Below are 21,590 nucleotides of genomic sequence, written 5' to 3'. Positions count from 1 at the left end.
GCCTGGGCTCCGTCATCGCCTTCAGGCTCTGTACTCGCGTGTGCCCCGCACCCTCCTGCGCTGCCCGCTGCGCCCCTTCCCCAGGCTCGGCGCCCCTTCCCGCCGGCCTTCCCGCCCCCGTACACAGCAGGCCCGGCTCACCGCTCCCCGCCGCACTCCCGGCCGCTCGGGAGCCGCAGGCCCGCCCCGGCCCCGGACCCGGCCCCGGCCCCGGCCCCGGCTCCGGCCGCCCCGCTCCGCCGCCGCCGCGGCCCCACCTCCAGCGCCGGCCACGGCCCCCGGCCCCCGGCCCACGGCGGGGCCCGCGTCCCGTCTCGTCGCGTAGCGTCCCGCCGCCGTCCCGCCGCCGCCGCCGCGCCTGCCTCCTTCCGGGGCCGCGGGCCAAGGCCGGGGCGGGGCGGGGCGGGGCGGGGGAGGGGAGGGAGGGAGGCAGCGGCCCCGCCCCCGGGCTGCTGGGCAGGCGCACACGGCCTCCCGGAGGAGGGGGAGGGGAGGGAGGGAGGCAGCGGCCCCGCCCCCGGGCTGCTGGGCAGGCGCACACGGCCTCCCGGAGGAGGGGGAGGGGAGGGAGGGAGGCAGCGGCCCCGCCCCCGGGCTGCTGGGCAGGCGCACACGGCCTCCCGGAGGAGGGGGAGGGGAGGGAGGGAGGCAGCGGCCCCGCCCCCGGGCTGCTGGGCAGGCGCACACGGCCTCCAGGAGGAGGGGGAGGGGAGGGGAGGGAGCGGCCCCGCCCTCTAGCTGCTGGGCAGGCGCACACGGCCTCCCGGAGGAGGGGGAGGGGAGGGAGCGGCCCCGCCCCCGGGCTGCTGGGCAGGCGCACACGGCCTCCCGGAGGAGGGCGCACGTGGCCGGGAGGGCGGGGCGGGCGCGGCTCGCGGTTCGCGGTTCGCGGTTCGCGGCTCCGCGGCTCCCGGGTCCCGCCTCCCCGAGCGCGGCCTGGGGCCCGGCTCTCTGAGGGGCGCGGGGGCCCGCGGAGGCCGGGCCCCAGCGGTGCCCAGCGGAGCGACGGGCGAGCCGGAGGCGGGCCGGGCCGGGCAACGAGGGCCCCGGGGCGCTGCGCGCTCGGACGGGGGGGGGGGGGGGGGGGGGCGCGGAGGGAAGGACAGCGAGCCGCCCCACGCGTAAGAGGAGCGTGGAGGCGTGTCTTTTCCGCTGGCGTGGGAAAGGGGGGACACGCCCACCGTGCCCGCGCCGCGAGTCCTCTGCGCCCTCCGGGCATCACTGCTGATCCCGGGAGCCTCTCTCCCAGTCTGCGAACCAGCCTGAGCAAAGCAAAGCGGGCCCAGGAGGGCATCCCCCTGCAGCAGATGCCAGCCTCCAGAGGGACGGGGGGCAGGCTCCTCTAAGCATTTGTGCCCATTTCTCTCTCAAAGCCTCCCAGAAGCAAGCTCCCCAGGTGGCTGCGTGCGTGCCCTGGGGCCCTGCTCCATCCCTTGACTGGGCATGCCCTTCCCCAGGGCCCTTCCATTCTCCTTTTCCCATGTGGTGCACCGTGACTGTATGACTTTGCATACACCATCATACACTTGATGGGACCCATTCCCCTGGCTGAATAGCTTTTTTACATTTTTTTTAAAAAACTCTTACCAGAGTGTTCACTAGGTAAGAAGGGTGTTTTCTATACATGTATGTTTCCATGCATGCATGTATTTATAGAGGTGCACATCATACGTGTATACACAGAAGACCCAGTTTGAGTTGACTGGTCCTCAGCACATCCCTACAATACTGGGGCTTTCTGCATTCCTTGCCACATAGGAAGGGCAGCCTCCTTTGGACTGGCCATATTGGGAGAATCTTTTTTCTTTTTTCTTACCCCTTAAAATGAAGGAACATCATCAGACCTGGAACCATAGAAAGAGATCCTAGATACCCCAAGTTCCCTAAGCGTACAAAGAAGACAGGAGAAGAAGTAAAATCTAACTCACCTGGCCTTAAGGCAGTAGAGCCCAGTGGAAGTAGATGTTACTCCCAAAATCCAGCTAAGGAATGTAATCATCTTAAGAGTTCAAGGTTTGACATCTGCATCCAGATAAAGAACCATGAAGTTTGAACAAAGTTCAAGGACTATTCCCTTTAATTTAGAAAAAAAAATCCAGATATCTTATTGTCTGATCTTGTTATCTCTTATATTTTTTGTTTCTTCCTTAAGGATATGATTTCTCTCTCATCATACTCAATTTGCATCAATGTACAACATGGAAATAAAGAGACAAACTGCTTTGGGGGGAGGGAAGTAAGATTGGGGGAAAATTTGTAAAATTCAAAATAAATAAAATCTTTAATTAAAAAAAGTTCAAGGTTTGAGATGAACTAGTAGGCTTATTAGTTGTTAATCTAAGTGAATTGATTGAATATTAGAAAACCCAAATGCAGGAGACCAACAGATTTTTTTTTAAACCCAAATGATTTAGATATGAGAATTATAAAATATAAGGGTATTGGTCTGCTTCTTGGGATCAGTTTCCCACCTGACCTAAATAATCAGCTGAAAGACAAAAGATGGTCATTTCAAACCAAAAGTATTAGAAACTTTTAGAGAAAATCATACTATTTTCCAGTTTTCCCAGCAGTTTTTGTCCAATAATGAGTTCTTATTACAGAAGCTAGTCTCTAGACTTATCAAACAGTAGATTACTATGGTTATTTTTTACTGTTCCTTTTGTACCTAATCTAATTCACCAATCCACTTCTCTATTTCTTAATCAGTACCAGATAGTTTTGATGACTTTCACTGTATAATATAGTTGTAGATCTGGTACAGCTAGGTCATTTTTCTTTGCAGTTTTTTCATTAATTCCCTTGATTTTTTGGGGGGGGGTCTGCAAAGCAATGGAGTTAAGTGACTTGCCTAAGGTCACACAGCTAAGTAAGCATTAAATGTCCGAGGTCCAATTTGAACTCAGGTCCTCTTGATTTCAGGACCATTGCTCTGTCAACTCTGCCACTAGCTGCCCCAATTCCCTTGATATTCTTCACTTTTTGTCACTCCAGATAAATTTTTTACTATTTTTTCTAACTATAAAATATTTTTTTGATTGGTATGGCATTGAATAAGCAATTAATTTGGGTAGAATTTCATTTTTATTATATCTCAGCCTAACCATGAACAATTGACATTTTAAAAATTGTTTAAATCTGATTTTATTTATATCAGCAGTATTTTGTAATTATATTTATATAGTTTCTGGCTTTGTCTTTGGAGATAGATTCCCAAGTATTTTATGTTGTCTACAGTTATTTTAAATGCAATTTCTCTTTCTATTCTTGGACTTTATTGATCATATACAGAAAGGCTGATGAATATGGTTTTATTTTATGTCCTACTACTTTGCTAAAGTTATTGTTTCAATTGGTTTTTTTAGCTGATTTTTGTAGGGTTCTTTATACCATCAGATGGTCTGCAAAGAGTTGAAGTTTTGTTTCTTTATTGCCTTCAATTTCTTTTCTTCTCATTGCTAAAGTTAACATTTTTAATGCAATATTGAAGGGTAGTGGTGATAATTGACATCCTTATTTCACTCCTTATTTTATTGGAAATCCTTCTAGCTTATCCCCATTACATTTAATACTTGCTGATGGTTTTAGATGGATGCTGCTTAAGGAAAACTCCATTTGTAACACTGCTCTCTAGCATTTTTAATAGGAATGGATGCTGTATTTTTTCAGCATCTATTGAGATAATCATGATTTCTTTTAATTTTGTTATTTTGGCCAATTATGTTGATTTTCTAATATTGAACCACCCTAGTATACAAGATATAAATTGTACTTGATCATTGCTGTAATCTCTGCTATATTTTATTTACAATTTTTGCATCCAAAGTCTTTAGGGAAATTGGCCTATAATTTTCTTTCTCTGTTTTGGTTCTTCCTGGTTTAGGAATCAGTACCATATTGGTATCATAAAAGGAATTTGGCAGAACCCCGCCTATTTTTAAAAATAGCTTATATGGAATTAGAATTAATTGCTCCTTTAATGTTTGGTTGAATTCACTTGAAAATCTACCTGGCCCTGGAGAGCTTTTTCTTGGGTAGTTCATTGATGTTTTCTTCAATTTCTTTTTTCTGAAATGGGGTTAAGTATTTTATTTCCTCTTCTGTTAATCTGGATAGCTTTCATTTCCCTTATATTGTTAGATTTGTTGGCATACAGTTGGGCAAAATAGCTCTAAATTATTACTTTAATTTCTTCCCCCTTGGTGGGTATAGACTCCATCTCATACCCTATACCAGAGTAAGATCAAAATGGGTACAGGATTGAGATATAAAGGGTGATACTCCAGACTAATTAAGAGAGCATGAAAGAGTCTATCTGTCAGATCTATAGAGAGGGGAGTTTATGAACAAACAAGAGATAGAGAACATTGCAAATTGCAAAATGTATGATTTCAACTATAGTAAATTAGAAAGGTTTTGCCCAAATAAAACTAATTCATCCAAGATTAGAAGGAATGTAGAAAGCTAGGAAACAATTTTCATTACTGGTATTTCTGACAAAGGACTAATTTTTAAAATATAGAAAAAACAATCAAATTTATAAGGTTACAAATCATTATGTAATTCATATATGGTTAAAGGATATGGACAGGAAGTTTTCAGATGAAGAAATAAAGCTATATATAATCTTATGAAAAAATGCTCCAAATCATTATTGATTAGAAACTATGAGGTTCCACCTCAAACCTATCAGATTGGCTAATGACAGAAAGGGAAACTGATCAATGTTAGAGAGGATGTGGGAAAATTGGGACACCAATGCATTGTTGGTAGAGATGCAAACTGATCTAACCATTCTGGAGAGCAATTTGGAATTATGCCCAAAGGACAATTAAACTGTGCATACCCTTTGATCCAGCAATACCACTACTGGGTCTGTATCCTGAAGAGAGTATGAAAAAGGGGTGAAAATGCACATATCCAAAAATATTTAAGCAGCTCTTTTTTGGAGTGACAAGGAATTGGAAATGAGAAGATGCTCATCACTTGGGGAATGGCTGAACAAATGGTATATGAACGATTATGGAGTATTATTGTTCTGTAAGAAATCATGAGTGGGCCAGTTCAGTCTTCTCTGACCATGGCCTAGCCAAGGCTCCTTGGCTGTTATTTCTTGTAAACTTTTTAATAATTTTTTGTTTAATTTCTACCCATGCTTTCCCAGTCTGAATGATTCCTCAGGCAGAAATGACCCCAAGTAGCCAGCAGCTACATTTTGGTGACCAATTAAGGGATTCTCTATGCCCAGACTGGGAAACTGAATTGAGCTCCAGAGCACTGTCCTTAGCTACATGAGCAAAACCTGAATTATGGTCTTTTTTCCTGAATCTCTTATACCAAATTACAGCCTGGCAAACTCTTGGTTCTCCTTAGTGTTCAAACCACCTGAAGCTCTGGTTATAGCTCTAAGACCAGCCTCTGCAGATACCAGCCAGCTGTACCAGCCAATCATTCCCTGAACCCTGCCTCAATGAAGCCCTAGCATCTCCAAATGGACTCTGAAAAGGCGCAGAAGATTCTGGTCCTAAAATGATTGAGGGGGGAATAATGCAGGGGAAGATGAAGAGAATTTGGGTGGAGATGTAAATTGGTCCTTGAGATGTAAATTGACATGAAGTAGAGAATTATGATTGTAACAGAAATAATTGTAATCTTGATTGGGAACCCTCCCCATTTTTTTATAATTTTTTTAAAGATTTTATTTAATTTGAGTTTTACAGTTTTTCTCCTAATCTTACTTCCCTCCCCCAATCCCCCACAGAAGGCAGTCTTAGTCTTTCCATTGTTTCCATGGTATACATTGATCCAAATTGAATGTGATGAGAGAGAAATCATATCCTTAAGGAAGAAACATAAAGTATGAGATAGTAAAATTACATAATAAGATAATGGGGTTTTTTTTTTCCTAATTTGAAGGTAATACTCTTTGGTCAAAGTCCATAATTCTTTCTCTAGATACAGATGGTATTCTCCATTGCAGATGGCCCAAATTTGTCCCTAGTTGTTCCACTGATACAATGTAGCAAGTCCATCAAGGTTGATCATCGTCTCCCTGTTGCTGTTAGGATGTACAGTGTTTTTCTGGTTCTGCTCATCTCACTCAGCATCAGTTCATGTAAATCCTTCCAGGATTCCCTGAATTCCCATCCCTCCTGGTTTCTAACAGAACAAAAGTGTTCCATGACATAGTTTGTTAAGCCATTCCCCAATTGAAGGACATTCACTTAATTTCCAATTCTTTGCCATCACGAACAGGACTACTATGAATATTTTTGTTCAAGTGATGCTTTTACCCTTTTTCATAATCTCTTCAGGGTATAGACCCAGTAGTGGTATTGCTGGGTCAAAGGGTATGCACATTTTTGTTGCTCTTTGGTAATGATCCCAAATTGCTCTCCAGAAAGTTGGAGGCATTCACAGCTCCACCAACATTGTATTAGCATCCCAGATTTCCTGCATCCCTTTCAACATTGATCATTGTCCTTTCTGGTCATATTGGCTAGTCTGAGAGGTGTGAGATGGTACCTCAGAGATGTTTTAATTTGCATTTCTCTAATAAGTAATGATTTGGAGTAATTTTTCATATGACTATGAATTGCTTTGTTTTCCTCAGCTGTAAATTGCCTTTGCATATCCTTTGACCATTTGTCAATTGGGGAATGGCTTGTTTTTTTGAAAATTTGACTCAGTTCTCAGTATATTTTAGAAATGAGTCCTTTGTCAGAAATACTAGTTGTAAAAATTGTTTCCCAATTTACTACATTTCTTTTGATCTTGGTTTTGTTTGTGCAAAAGCTTTTTAATGTAATCAAAATCATCTAGTTTGTTTTTAATGATGTTCTCCATCTCTTCCTTAGTCATAAACTGCTTCCCTTTTCATAGACCTGAAAAATAAGCTACTCCGTGATCTTCTAGTTTGCTCATAATATTGTTTATGTCTAAATCCTGTATCCATTTTGATCTTATCTTGGTATAGGATGTGAGGTGTTGGTCTAATCTAAGTTTCTTCCATACTAACTTCCAATCTTCCAAGTTTCCCAGCAGTTTTTATCAACGAGAGAGTTTTTATCCCAATAGCTGGACTCTTTGGGTTTATCAAACAGCAGATTACTATAATAGTTTCCTGCTATTGTACCTAGTCTATTTCACTGGTCCACGACTCTATTTCTTAGCCAATACCAGACAGTTTTTGATGACTGATGCTTCGTAATATAATTTTAGATCTGGTAGGGAACTCTCCCCATTCTTAAAGTATCATTGTTTAATGTAAAATTTGTATCCTGATCTCCTTGGGCTTTACCCTCTATTTAATTGTGGATCTGGTATAGGGGAAGGAAATGCACCTTTTGCCCTTGGGAAAAGAGGCAGGACATAAAAACCTGAGCTGGACTCCACTTCAGGGCCAACTCAGTCTTCTCTGAACATGACCCAATCAAAGCTACTTGGCTGTTCTTCTCTCTCTCTCTCTCTCTCTCTCTCTCTCTCTCTCTCTCTCTCTCTCTTCCTAGACCTTCCTATCTCTTGTAATCTTTTTAATAAATATTTGTTTTATTTCTACCCACCCCAAAAAAGAAATTATGAGTGGCCAGACTTTAGAGAAGTTTGGAAAGACTTGTAAGAACTGAGCAGAACCAAGAAAACATTATACACATTAACAAGAACATTGTAAGATGATCAACAATGATGGATGCAGCTCCTCTCAGAAGTTCAATGATCAAGAACAATACTGAAGAGACCTGTTAAAGAAAATCCATCCACATCTAGACAAAAATCTAGAGTCAGAATATAGACCAAAGCATACTATGTTCACTTTTTAAAACTTCTTTTATGTTTTTCTTTCTTTCTCATGTTTCCCCCCTTAGTTCTAATTCCTCATTCACAACATGACTAATATGGAAATATGTTAAACACGATTGTACATATACAATTTTTATCATATGGTTTAACATCATGGGAAGGGTAGTAGTAGAAAAATGTAGAACTCATAAACTCGCAAATGGATGGATGTTGAAAACCATCTTTGCATGTAATTGGAAATACAAAATAAAATAATGATTAAAAAATTTAGAGATAACAGCACACTTCAAAAAGGCCTTCAGAATTTTTGGAGATCACATCTTCAGAAGCTCAGGCAGATAGATTACGTGAATCCAGGAGTTCTGAGTTTCCATAGAGCTAAAACTCATCTGGTGTCTACAATTAGACCAACACTCTTATGCTGGAGCCCCTGGGAGCAGGATAGAGAAGTAGACTGCCTGAAAAAAGACAGTGCTACTCAGGTTGAAAACAGAAGAGGCCAACATTTCTGTTCTGATTTGCAAAAGGATCAGGCCTCTAGGGAGAACAAATGAAGAAAAAAGAAAAACAAACAGGAAGGAAGAAACAAGAAAGAGAGGGAGAGAAAGAAAAAGAGAGAGAATGAGAAAGTGTGTGGATGCTTCACCTCTCATTACAAAATTACTTCTCAGTAAGCCATACTGTCTACATTGGATCTCATTCTCACAAGGATACAATTGATCTCTGTTCTGTGAAAGTGAAATTGCAACGGATTGTAGGAGGCTGCATTGAATCCTCAGCTTGTCTCTCTGTGGAAATTTCATTATAGTGGGTACATTTTTGAACTTTGGATTTTTAGAAATGAAACATAGTCAAGTTTATATTGGAGATTTCATTCTACTATTCCATTTCTCAACAAAGCTTCAAGAGGAGCCTCTGGAATTGCTGTTAATAGTATTTCTTGTTAACATTGAAGGATTTCCTCATAATTTAGGTCCACCTGTCAGTCCTTGAACAACTCAAAAAACATTTCTATTTTTGGTGTTCTCTTGGGGCCAGGCAGTGTCTATGGCAGCTTACTCATCTAGAGTACCTTCTCTAGTTCAGATTTTGAAAGACAGCTAGCTTTCAACATCTGATGGAATCTGTTGGGTCTGGATATGTTGCTAGGTTTCTGGATGATTTCTAGCATAATGTAGACTAGCCTTGTAAATTAATGGTGTCTAAAAGCAATAGGACAAAACATTTTAATAAACATGTAAAATATTATGATGTTTCAGATTAGAAATTATCATTACCAGAGGAATTTAGAAATGTTAAAAAAAGAGAAGAAAAGAGGAAGAAGGGAAAAAAGGAATGAAAAAAAAGGAAGGAAGGAGAAAAGGACAGAAGAGAGAAAGAAATGATAAAGAAAATGATGATTATCAGGGTGATCAAAGTTACCTGCACAAAAGACTCATGAACTGAGCCTTGAAGGAAGATTTCTGAGCATGGGAGTTGAGAACAGAGTGCAATTCACAGATTGTGGGAAGATATGAAGACAAGAGATGAAGTATCAAGTTTGGAAAAGGATCATAGTCCAGTTTGGCTGAAACAGAGGGAATAGTATAGTATAGAATAGTATAGTATAGAATAAATGGCGAGAAGTAGGTAACAGCCATACTATTGTGGTCCTTCATTGGCAGGGAAAGGAGATTGGTGTTTACCCTATATGCCAATGGTGTACAGAATGTGGGGCATTGGGGGGAAAGCTTATGATCCGTGGAGATGTTAATAACTTAGGCTGCCCCCACTTAATAAATGTTTGTTAACTGACTGACTGACTGTTGATATGACATCAGGCAGTCAAGTGTCTCCTGAGGGAAGAGTGGGAGCCCCACAGCTCAGTACTGGAGGAGCTAACATTAGTCTTCTCACTTCAAATATGTTACAACAGAGTTGAAATTTGTTTATATCCTGTGAAGTGGATTTACAGAGGGGATTATTTGGTTTTTTCCCTGAACCAGATCTAACAAATGGGACTTTTGGAGGAGTCATTGATATTCCTGCCAAAAAAAAAAAACCATAGATTGAAGAGAAGTCTGGTGCAGGGAGATCTCCCAGGCCTTGCTAGGCTGGTGACATTTACCCTTGGGGTCCTAGAGGTACCCCAAGTGATTGCAGTGTTTCTTCTCTAAATTTGTTGTCCAGAGCCCCAGTCCACTGAGATTGCTTGCAAGGGATGAGCTCCCTGGATCGATTTAAGCAATTTATTTCTATTAGCTTTGACAGAGGAACATTGACTCTGAAGAAACAGTAAGAAGGGACATGGCAGGCCAGCAGCTCAGGGAGTGCAGTCTTCCCCATCTTGAGTAGACTCAGTCTTGAGGAGGTTGCTGCCCTGGATCCTTTTCCAAACTTGATACTTCATCTCTTGCCTTCATATATTCCCACAATCCTGCCTTCATCTGTGAATTATATTCTGTTCTCAACTCCCATACTCAGAAATCTTCCTTCAAGGCACAGTTCATGAAGATCCTCTTTTGTGCAGGTAACTTTGATCACCCTGATAATCATCATTTTCTTTATCATTTCTTTCTTTCTGTATTGGTCCCCAGGGTTTATGTCCCCAGCCTCAGCTCCACGATCAGGGTCTCAAAGCTGCATGGGCTGGACCTTTGTTGGCTTAGTCATCGCACCTTTTTTTGGCTAATGGGAAAGGGCAGGGGCAGCTAGGTGTCATGGCAAATAGAACACCAGCCCTGGAGTCAGGAGTACCTGAGTTCAAATCCAGCCTCAGACACTTAATCGCTTAGCTGTGTGACCTTGGGCAAGTCACTCAACCCCACTGCCTTGCAACCCCCCCCCCAAAAAAAAAAGTGGTGGACTTAAAGGGAAAGAGCAAACACTTATGTCTGCCTGCATAGCTCATGTGGTTGAGGAGGGCCCAGGACTCTTCCTGAAGCAATGCCATGAAATGCAATATAGCCAAAACATCCTAAGGGATTCCATTTCTCTCTCCATGGAAAGTGCATGAGCTGAGGCCTTGACATCCACTTGTAAGGACTGAGCTACCTGGCCAACTATGAATTCCTGATATCCATGTGGCTCAAGGTGAGGCGGCCAGGTTCCCCGTCACAAGAAGACAATGGTCAAGTTGACATTTCCGCTACTCTTGGGAAGAACTCTTTTTCAGCCATAGAACAATTTAAAACCAACCCTGATCCAATCTGATCTGACGAGTCGACTAGAAAAACTGGCAATGATCAAAACTGTGTCAAGTGGCTCCATGGATGTAATCATGCAAACTGAATTTTGCCAAAGTGCCAATTGTTCCTGGAGACCTTGGCTAAGGAGAGTCCAAAGCTATAGATGTTAGTAACACCCTGAAAAATGTCCTATAAAAACTCACTTCTACATACTTTAAAAAATAAACTTGAGGGAAAAAACTTCCTGTTTAAAAATATTCCTGATGAAGAGCCTTCATTTGTTAAAAAATAAAAATGCAACAAGACAAAATCTCTATGTGATAGGTGGATGGTACTGAAAAATGAGTATCTTGCTCTTGTATTCATACCTACCTGCACTTCCTCTAGATCTGGGAGTTTTTCTGAGGCTAGGGAGGGGGAGGAGAGAACCATAACAAGTCCCTATAAAATAAAATAAATAAATGAAGATACAATACAATACAATCAAATACCACTGAAATATTCTACTGAACTCTTGAGTTGTAGGAAAATACTGCCAGACACAATTTGTTGCTTCCCAATAATTCTAACTGCAAGCATTGATCTGCTTCAAGACACTTTTCTCTGGCAGACTTTTGAAGGAGAAATGAGCAAGGAATCAGCATTTAGGTAACAGTTTAGTTAACAGAGTGCTTTATTAAATAGAATAATAGTTCCCTCTTGGAGAATCATTTTTCTTTAAACCATTCACCTCCTCTTTGGCCACTCCCTCCATGCCAGCAGGCCAAAGGTGAAACTAACTGAAGTCACTCAAGTAATTCATTAACTGAAGTAGTCATAGAGGTTTCTTTGGTTTGACTCTTATCCTAACACCTTTGGGGCATGAGGAAAGAGGGATCTGCTCTTGATAGATCAATCAGGGCATCCTGAATCTTCTCTGGTCATGGAATTGATGATTGTGGAGAGTTTGATGAAAGTTCTTCCAGATTAGTCCCAAGGTTTCATTATAGGATAATTTTAAAGTGTTTTCTTTATATTAAAAAGTAGCAGGCAAAAGGCAGCTAGGTAGCACAGTGGATAGAGCACCAGCCCTAGAGTCTGGAGGAACTGAGTTCTAATAAGACCTCAGCTATCACACTTGACAGTTGTGTAAAGTCTGGGCAAGTCACTTAACCCCAGCTGCCTGGAGAGAAGAAAAAAGGGTAGGAGCAAGGAGAAAAGTTGTTTGGCTGGTTGGCCCTTTATTCTCCAAAGTGACATCACTGTGTTTGGGTCAAAGTACTATTATGTCTAACTGCGGCTAATTAGACCAATAGGAGCTTGGAATGCACTACCACAGATAGGGCACAAGTAGTCTATGTGAACCCCTGGGGTGGGTACTCTAAACAGTTCTTTGAGGTGCCTCCATTCTGCCTTGCTCATAGAGCATGGCACTCTCTTTGATGAGGGTACACCCTTCTAGGAGGCCCTGAGCCAGTGTCTCCTGTTCTGTACAATCCATTCCAAAGTTCTTAAGAGAAAAACCTTAAGTGTCCCTATATCACTTTTTCTGACCTCACGGTGAGCACTTGCCATAGGTGATCTCTCTACAAAAAGTCTTTTTGGTCAGCACATTCCTGGCATTTGAACATGACCAGTCCATCGGAGTTGTCCTTTCTTTAGTAGAGTTTGAATGCTTGGCAGTTCAGCTTAAGAAAGAACTTCAGTATCTAGAATCTTCTCCTGCCAGGTGATTTTCAAAATCTTCCTAAGACAATTTCAGTGGAAGGGATTCAGTTTCCAAGCATGGTTCTGGTTTACTGTCCAGATTTCACAGATCCATAGAGTGGCTCTATAGACCTTTAGTTTAGTAGTCAATCTGATACCTTTTCTCCCCCACATCTTCCTTTGGAGCCTCCCAAATAGTGCGCTAGCTCTGGCAACTTCATGATCTATGCATGTCTCCCTGCCAAAGTAGTTGAACTTATCCACAGTATTCAAAACTTCTCCATTTGCTATAGCTGATGGTTCCACAGACCGATGGCACAATGCTAGCTGGCTATGCTGATTGTCAGGCCAAAAATAGCACAAGCAGCAGAGAATTGGTCCATATTCTGTTGCACCTCAGCCTTAGAGGTTCATCGAATGCACAATCATCTGCACATATCAATTTCCCTTTTACTTTGTCTTCACTTGTAACTTTTTCAAATTAAATAATTGACAGTCGGAGGTTGACCTTGCTGCTATTTTTGTTCTTGTTGAAGGCATCTGACTACATTGCTGAAACCATCCTGCTAAAAAAGCATGGATGTGGACTTCTGGGGCAGAGCTTCGAGAGCTTCTCCCTACACAATGTGGAGAAACCTCTACATAGACATTAAAACTGCAGATCCCATCAAAAAAAAAAAAGCAAAACAAGTTCCCAACTTAAACATTGTGGAGGATCTTCAGTCAAGATCCTTTTAAGGATATTTTTCAGGAGGATCTTCAGTGAAGGTGTTTAACATGTTTACAGAATAGTCATTTTCTGTATGAGGAGAAAGAAAACCATGTAGGAAAAACAGAAGAGAAATTTTAAAAAAGTTAACATAGTGTTCATTCAGATTCTACAGTTTATTTTTTGTTTTGTTTTTCTTCACCTGGATGTGGATAGGACTGTCCAAAACAGGTCTCCCAGGGTTGTCCTAGCTCTCTGAACTGCTGAGAGGATCTGCTTCCATCAAGGTCAATCATCTCACAATGCTGTTGTTAAGGTGCACATTGTTATGTTGGTTCTGCTCCCTTCACTCAGCATCATTTCCTATAATTCTTTCCATGCTTCTCTAGAGCCTGTTTCTTATAGAATAGTATTCTATAACATTCATATGCTATAACTTGTTCAACTATTCCTCAATTGATGGTCATCCCCTCAATTTCCAATTCTTTGCTACTATGAATATTTTGGAACATGGTTTCACCCCAATTTGTGACACACTTTCCCTCTGGACTTCCCTATAGGGTCCAGGGGAAGGGGCTAACCTTGGATCATACACATGGCCAAGTGATCATTTAAGCCTTTTCTTCCCTTTGTGGAGGTGCTTAGGAGCTTCCCAGGAGGCATGAGGGATCTTTTGGTCTGGGCTACCTTTCCTCAGTGATTCTATTTTGTTTCTAGCTCTCAATACATTCCCTGTCAGTCTCCATTGTTATAATGCCAACAAAAAATAATACTGCCCTCTGCTCATCTAGGTGACTGGGGGTGAGGAGGGAATGGAAGAGGCAGATGCCATTCCTGGCCCCTTTCTCCCCACCTCAGGACACAGCAAACATGTCTGAGAAAGGATGAAGGGAGCAGAACTCAGAGACACGTTATACACTCACAACAACTCTGTCAAAACAAAGTTGAGTTCCCTGTATAATGAGGGATGTTGCCCTCATGTAGCATGGGGGTACAAGGATGGGATTCAGAAAGCTGGCAAAACAGACATCTTGAGCCTCTTCTCCTCTCAAGGGTGACTTTATTTCCTGTGAGGAGGAGGAACAGCAGATTGGGGCCAGAAGTCTGGAGGTCCTAGGCTAAAATGATAGCTCTCTGATCACTGCTATTAGTCTAGGGGATGAATTTCAGGTTCAAGCTAATTTCGGATTGCATTTTCAATATTTGAGAAGGAAGATCTCCAGCTTTATATGCACGACTTGACCCCTTTCCCTCCCCATATCAGTTCTACAATAAACATCTAGCAATATCAAAGAACATCCATTTGAACAAGTTGTTAACAAAACAAAAATCAGAGAAAGTATAACTAGGAAGAAATGTATCACTTACAGACTCCCAAATGTATAGCTTATAGACTCTCAAAGTCCCAGATTTCACCCAAGGGGGAACTCCCCCAATGTAGCAACTGGGAATAGGGCCATGATGGAGATGGCTTGCTCCTCTCTTGTCAGCTTCTTCCCAGTTTTTCCTTCAGGTGCCTTCTTCAGGAAGAATGGGTTTTATCCATCTCTCTAGAAGTTGGAATCCAGGAACCACTGAAGACCCCAAAGACTGATACCCTCACAAATGAGAAATGGGAAGAGCCTTGATCTCCACCAATAAGAAAATCCCCACCCCAGCTTTGGGACTAGGTTCTTTCACCAAGAACTGAAAGATGTACAAATACGATCAATACAATGACCATTTATGATTTCAGAGAACCACTGATGTAATTCTGATTGGGTTATCTGATAGATAACCAATGTGCTATCCATTTACAGAAAGAAAACAGTCTGGGAGACAGAATGAGAAGTATTGCACAATTTAGCATCCAGGTATTTGGGAATTTTGTTTTGAATGACGATGCATTATTTGTTATAAGAAATTCATTTTTTTTTGTTGGGCCACATTGAGTGCTGCAAATGAACATGGGATTGCACATTTCCTCTGCCCTGGGAAGTAAGGATTGCATATGAAGACTATAAGAATGAAATCATGAGAGATGTACTATCTGATTGTTGCAGCTCCAAGGCCCTGTAATATCTGCAAGGGAAATGAGAGTAAATTGGGAAATGCCAACAGAGCAGAGCCTCAGTGTGTCTAGGAGTTTAATTTGGCAGCATGTGGGAATCTCTGATATACTAAAAAATGATTGAACAGCTTTGAAGAAATTGTTGATTAGTCAAAAAAGTATAAAAATGCTTAATTGTGATTAGACTTGACCCTAAGAAGGGGTGGAAGAACATGTACTCCCTCCCATCGATAATTTAGGGTAAAACAAAGATAAATTGTTTTCATTTTTCATACTCTTCTTTGGAACCCTCTACCCATCACTTTTGGTGGTGTTTTTTTTTTTGTTTTGCTTTTGCAAGGCAATGGGGTTAAGTGACTTGCCTAAGGTCACACAGCTAGGCAATTATTAAATGTCTGAGGTCAGATTTGAACTCTGGCACTCCTGACTCCAGGGCCAGTGCTCTATCCACTGCACCACCTATCTACCCCTATCCACCACTTTTAACAGACATACACAGAAGATAGAATCACACAGAGGCAAACATTTGAGAATGACTACAAAAGCATGGTGCTCTCTCCCTTCCAAATATCGAGCCAATGAAAAAAGTCAAGGGGGACCCAAATCCAACCAGGTTGATCATTGTTATGGGATTTTAAACTGTGTTGGAGAGAGAGAAGTATCCATAAAGACAGGCTCTCCACTAAGGAAATCAGAAGGGAGCACCTGATTATTTTTGATGAACTCAAGTCACCTTGAACTATATTCAAAGTTGACAAGCATTTGTTAAGTGCCTACTGTGTGCCTTATAATTATTATCTCATTTGATCTTCACAACCAACTTGGGAAACAGGTGAAATTATTATCTCCATTTTATGGGGATATTGAGGCAACAGTTAAGGGACTTACCCAAGGCCACCCAATGGGTAAGTGCATGAGGTACGGTATGAATGCAGGTTTTCCTGACTCCAAGCCCAGAAGCCTATACACTATACCCCTGATCTGATTCTAGGTAGAAGTTGAGAGAGCAGAGAGGGATGAGGCACATTAGGTTATAGAGGACTAAAGAGGAGAGAAATAGAATTGAGGCAGAGAAAGAATAGGGAGATTATCATTTGAAAAGGGAATTCAATATTATTAGAATTGTAATTTAAAAAGTAATTATGGAGCTGGCAATGAATGATGGTGAACCCCATCACACATCCCATCTGTAGATGGCTGAAATATAGAGGGAACTGGGGTGTCTGAGGACTTTGGAGGCCAAGGTTTTTGAAAGGGTCTTTTTTGCATTCTCCTCTCTCCAAATGAGAGAGAGCAGGAGAAGTGGGGCACTTGACTTGGGGATCTGTGACAAAGGTCTCTAGATGGGGTGATGCATGTGAACAGGTTGTTCCTCTCATAAGAGATGTCAGAGGGATGCCAGTAGACAGACTGAAAGCAGTCAGAATCCTCTTCCTGGTGGAGTTGGGGGGAGGTATGAGAGAAGGAGCTGTAGGATTGGAAAAGATGACCAAGGGTTCCAATCCACTCCATTCCTTTCTATCAATATACTTTGAGTACCCAGAATGTCTAAAATGATGACTTATGAGGTGATAGAAAGACAGAGACAAAATTAAAATAATCCTTCTTCCTTATACTGTGCTGGGAGGTAGATTCATACACAAATAAATATAATTTGAGGAAACCTGAGTTGGTTGAGTATGCTGTATGAAACAAGGGAGACTGCTGACTTTGAGTTCACACCTGCCTCTTTTACTAACCTGCGCCATCCTGCTTCTGGCCTCAGTTTTCTCATCTGATGTATGGATGGACTGGAGAGGGTGGATTGGAGAAGAGCAAATCTAGAAGCAAGGAGACCAATGGAGAGCTTATTATAATGTCCAAGTGTCATCATTTGTCCTTGGTTCAAAGAGGACCAATGGCATCATGGGATAACATCTTGTGAGTGAAATGGATTCAGGTAAGGCAGAGTCATTGGCCTCACTCTCTTTCAGAGCCATTGGAGTCCAGTGGCAGGTGTCAAGGGTCAATAATATCATGGAGTGATGCCTTGACTTTGGTGAATTGGATTTCAGTGAGGCAGAGTTGCACAGTCCTCAGCCTCACTCTCTTCAGGAGTCATCTAGAGCCAAGACAAAAGTCAAGTCACTCTAAGATGGTTCTTGGTGTCTTTGATGTCTGACCAAGCTCTGAGTACTCCAGAGCTCCTGTTTCAGCTGCTTTCATGGCTGTTGGGATGTGCTCGTCCACCCATTTGGCTGGAGGAAGTCTTCACAAGCTTAGGGTAGACATCCCCCTACCTCACCAATAGGTTTGAGATCCATAAGTTACCCTCAAATCTGGTTTACCCCTGAGCAAGTCACTTAACCTTCCCCTCAACTGTAAAATAGGAAAATAGTAGGTCCCACCTGTTAGGCTCAAATAAGGTCCAGATGGTGCCGACAATGTTATTGCCCACAGTTTCAGGATTATGGTTCCAGGGAAGAGAGGAGTGCTTGTGATCACAGGGAGGAGAGGCCCCAGGGACCTTCCAGGGCCAAGAAAAGTACTAGTACTTTCATCCACAGGGGAGAAGGGACTACTCCTGGGCAAATACCATGGTGTGGACCAGGAAACCATTCTTTTCTCAGGATCACATGGACTTGAAAGTGCCAAAAGTTTGCAGACTCCTAGAATCAGCTCTGAAAACAGCAGCATGCATCACACACTTGGTTTCCATCAGAGAAAATTTGACATAGCAAAGTGTTAGGCCAGAGTGATGAAGAGCCGACTTTGACCAGAATTGCCTTTTCGTGGACGCTTCCCCATGCTAAGGATGTCCTCTTGGTAGTCTGCTTTGTATGTGTGTGTTGGCAGGTTGTTTCCCCATTTAGATGGTGAGCTCGAGGCAGGGACTGTCTTTGACTTCATTTTGTGTCCCCAGTGCCTGGCATACAGTAGGAGCTTAATAAAAGGATGTTTCTGAATTGCTTACTTGATTGCACTATCAGGGCAACATCACCTCTGTTGAGCATTGTCTTTCTACTCTGTTTATCTCTTGATTACTAAACCATTTCGTGCTCCTTCCTGCAGGGTTTGGGCCTCCCCAAGGCCCTCTTTGGTTAGTAAACTTGACCTGGCCAAGAGAGGGTTAAAGTGTCTTTAGTGACTGGCCCTGTCCCTGACAAAAGTCAATAGAACCCCACCCCACCCCCATTAAATGGAAGTCTAAGGTATAACCTATATCTCATTGCTTACTATCTCAGGGAGGGGGGAGGGGCAAGAGGTGGGGTTTGGAACTCAAAACCTTAAATAAAAAAATCTTTATAAATTGAAAAAGAGTAAATCTATTCTTTCCATGACTGGTGCCAACATGGTAGACTGAGCCCAAACCTATTACCTACTTGGACTAGGAAATGAACCCTGTTGGATCTCTGTCATTCTGCATCCCCCAACCCATTTTAGGGAGCTCACCTATTGGAAACTGGACAGGAATCGTGGAGGGTCTGGGAGGAAGAACATATTCCTGATTGTGCCAATAAACCTAGGGGACAGAAGGCAGGGAAGCTGGCAAGGCTCAGCTTTCCTCTTGTGCTGCCTTCCTATCTGTTATCCATAGGTGACCGCGCCAGCCCAAAGTATAGGACCTTCTACACATGCCCTTAGCAAGTCCAAGACCAATCGGCCGGTGGGCATGTAGAGAGGGCCGGACAGGAGAACTGCTCGGGCTGAACCCCGAGCTTCAGCCCTGTTGAGGGGTGCTATGGCTGCCAGGAGTAGAAAAGGGCCATTTGGAGTGCGGATGGAAGGAGGGGCAGAAGGCCCAGTTTCTGCCAGTCCACCAGAGGTACCCACCCTGAGTTAGCTCCGTGGTCTTCTTTGTGTTCCCCTGGGACGTGGGGATTTGGAGAACTTGCCAATGGATGGGCATAAGGTGACTGGGCCGCTCCCGGGGCCACCCCGAGCCGCCTCACCAGAGCCCTTGTCCCTGCCGGGAGGTGGGTGCTCTCCAGGTCCCCCAGCTTCCTCTCGCCCCCATGCCCTCTCTGCCCGGCCTTGTCCGATCGGGATGGGGGCGCTGCCCCCGCCCGGCCCGGGGCCTCTCCTCTGCCCATCCCTAGCCATCTCGGCGGGTGCCGGTCCCAGGCTGCGGTGGGGCTCGGGTGGCCCAGGGCCCATCACCGGCCCCAGCCACGGTCTCTCTCGTCCTCGGCTGCTCCCCCGGGAAGTGGCCTCCCCGAGGGTGTCCCCCAACTCTGATCTCCCCGGCGGGCCGGGGGGCAGGAAGGGCTCCAGCGGCTCTTGCGGCGCGGCCCGGCCCCGCTGTCTCCCAGCCCCGCTGTCTGTCTCCCGGCCCGGCTGTCTCCCGGCCCCGCTGTCTCCCGGCCCCGCTGTCTCCCGGCCCCGCTGTCTCCCGGCCCGGCCCCGCTGTCTCCCCGGCCCCGCTGTCTGTCTCCCGGCCCGGCCCCGCTGTCTCCCGGCCCCGCTGTCTGTCTCCCGGCCCCGCTGTCTCCCGGCCCCGCTGTCTGTCTCCCGGCCCCGCTGTCTGTCTCCCGGCCCCGCTGTCTGTCTCCCGGCCCGGCCCCGCTGTCTCCCGGCCCGGCCCCGCTGTCTCCCGGCCCCGCTGTCTCCCGGCCCGGCTGTCTCCCGGCCCCGCTGTCTCCCGGCCCGGCCCCGCTGTCTCCCGGCCCGGCCCGGCTGTCTCCCGGCCCCGCTGTCTCCCGGCCCCGCTGTCTGTCTCCCGGCCCCGCTGTCTCCCGGCCCGGCCCGGCCCCGCTGTCTCCCGGCCCCGGCTGTCTCCCGGCCCGGCCCCGCTGTCTCCCGGCCCCGCTGTCTCCCGGCCCCGCTGTCTCCCGGCCCCGCTGTCTCCCGGCCCCGCTGTCTCCCGGCCCCGCTGTCTCCCGGCCCGGCCCGGCTGTCTCCCGGCCCCGCTGTCTCCCGGCCCCGCTGTCTCCCGGCCCCGCTGTCTCCCGGCCCGGCCCCGCTGTCTCCCGGCCCCGCTGTCTCCCGGCCCGCTGCTCCCGTCTCCCGGCCCCGCTGTCTCCCGGCCCGGCCCCGCTGTCTGTCTCCCGGCCCCGCTGTCTGTCTCCAGGCCCGGCCCCGCTGTCTCCCGGCCCCCCGCTGTCTGTCTCCAGGCCCGGCCCCGCTGTCTCCCGGCCCCGCTGTCTCCCGGCCCGGCTGTCTCCCGGCCCCGCTGTCTCCCGGCCCGGCCCCGCTGTCTGTCTCCCGGCCCCGCTGTCTGTCTCCAGGCCCGGCCCCGCTGTCTCCCGGCCCCGCTGTCTGTCTCCAGGCCCGGCCCCGCTGTCTCCCGGCCCGGCCCCGCTGTCTCCCGGCCCCGCTGTCTGTCTCCCGGCCCGGCCCCGCTGTCTCCCGGCCCCGCTGTCTGTCTCCCGGCCCCGCTGTCTCCCGGCCCGGCCCGGCTGTCTCCCGGCCCCGCTGTCTGTCTCCAGGCCCGGCCCCGCTGTCTCCCGGCCCGGCCCCGCTGTCTCCCCGGCCCCGCTGTCTGTCTCCCGGCCCGGCTCCAGCGGCGGCCCCGGGCCCGGCCTGGGGGAGGGAGAGGCGCCGCCAGGGGGCGCCCGGCGCCGAGCCGCCGAGGGGCCCGCCCCGCGGGGGGGGGGTCAGCCACCCAGGAGGCCACGCGCAGGCGCCGCCTCCGGCCGCTCTCCGGGGGCCAGGAGAAGGGGGAGGGGGCCGGAGGGGGTGGGGCCGGAGGAGCCGGCAGCCCCGCCCGCCCGGAGCCGCTTCACCGCCGGGGCCTTCGCCGCCGTGCCGTGACCCGGAAGGACTCGCGCCCGGGCCCGCCCTCCCTTCCGGCGGCGACTGCGGGCTGTGGCGGCGCGGGCTCCAGGTACCGGGGGGCAGGCGAGGGGGGCGCCCTGCTCGGGGCCCACGGGGCCCACCCCCGGCCCGGCCTCAGTTCTCCGGTCTGTCCCGGGCAGCGGGGCAGCGGGCCCCTCCCCCAGCCGGAGCGGCATGCCGGGGGCGGCTGACAGATGCCAGGGGAGGCGGGGCCTGGGCCCGGGGTGGGCGGGGGGCTCCGGGGCCCGCCTGGGCGGGCGGAGGGCGGGGTGCCGGGCCCCCGGGGCCCTCCGGAGCGCGCCGCTGGGGGGGGGGGCCGGGCTGGGGGAGGCCCGGGGCGCCCGCGCATGCGCCCAGGCCCGCTTCTGGCGGGAGGGGAGGCCCGTGTGGCCCCGGGGCCCGGGCCGGCCCCGCCGCCAAGCCT

At 46.9% G+C, this 21,590-nt stretch overlaps 2 protein-coding genes across 9 annotated transcripts in view; one reads left to right on the top strand and one right to left on the bottom strand.

Annotated features, from left to right (window-relative positions):
* USP33 (ubiquitin specific peptidase 33) overlaps positions 1 to 19,698 on the bottom strand; it is a 76,437-nt gene extending 56,739 nt beyond the window's left edge. For 3 of the 8 annotated variants that reach the window (XM_074221122.1, XM_074221123.1, XM_074221124.1), the window contains exons 1-2: positions 19,223 to 19,698; positions 17,149 to 17,229 (exon numbers count right to left, since the gene is read on the bottom strand). In XM_074221122.1, the coding sequence (XP_074077223.1) occupies positions 17,149 to 17,229; positions 19,223 to 19,482 (341 nt within the window). In that variant the 5' untranslated portion in view covers positions 19,483 to 19,698. Of the gene's footprint in view, positions 1 to 141; positions 211 to 17,148; positions 18,504 to 18,841; positions 18,859 to 19,222 lie in introns of those variants that run through there. The other 5 variants (XM_074221127.1, XM_074221125.1, XM_074221126.1 and 2 more) reach the window with 5 other exon arrangements.
* Positions 19,699 to 21,109: 1,411 nt separating this feature from the next.
* MIGA1 (mitoguardin 1) overlaps positions 21,110 to 21,590 on the top strand; it is a 68,709-nt gene continuing 68,228 nt past the window's right edge. The window contains exon 1 of the mRNA XM_074221120.1: positions 21,110 to 21,215. The gene's annotated coding sequence lies outside the window, so the exon portion shown is untranslated. The remainder of the gene's footprint in view (positions 21,216 to 21,590) is intronic.

The sequence above is a fragment of the Macrotis lagotis genome, chromosome 2, assembly GCF_037893015.1.
Source record: "Macrotis lagotis isolate mMagLag1 chromosome 2, bilby.v1.9.chrom.fasta, whole genome shotgun sequence".
NCBI classification, from domain to species: domain Eukaryota; kingdom Metazoa; phylum Chordata; class Mammalia; order Peramelemorphia; family Peramelidae; genus Macrotis; species Macrotis lagotis.
Note: the sequence above shows the minus strand (reverse complement) of the source record. Positions and strands in the feature narration are given on the sequence as shown.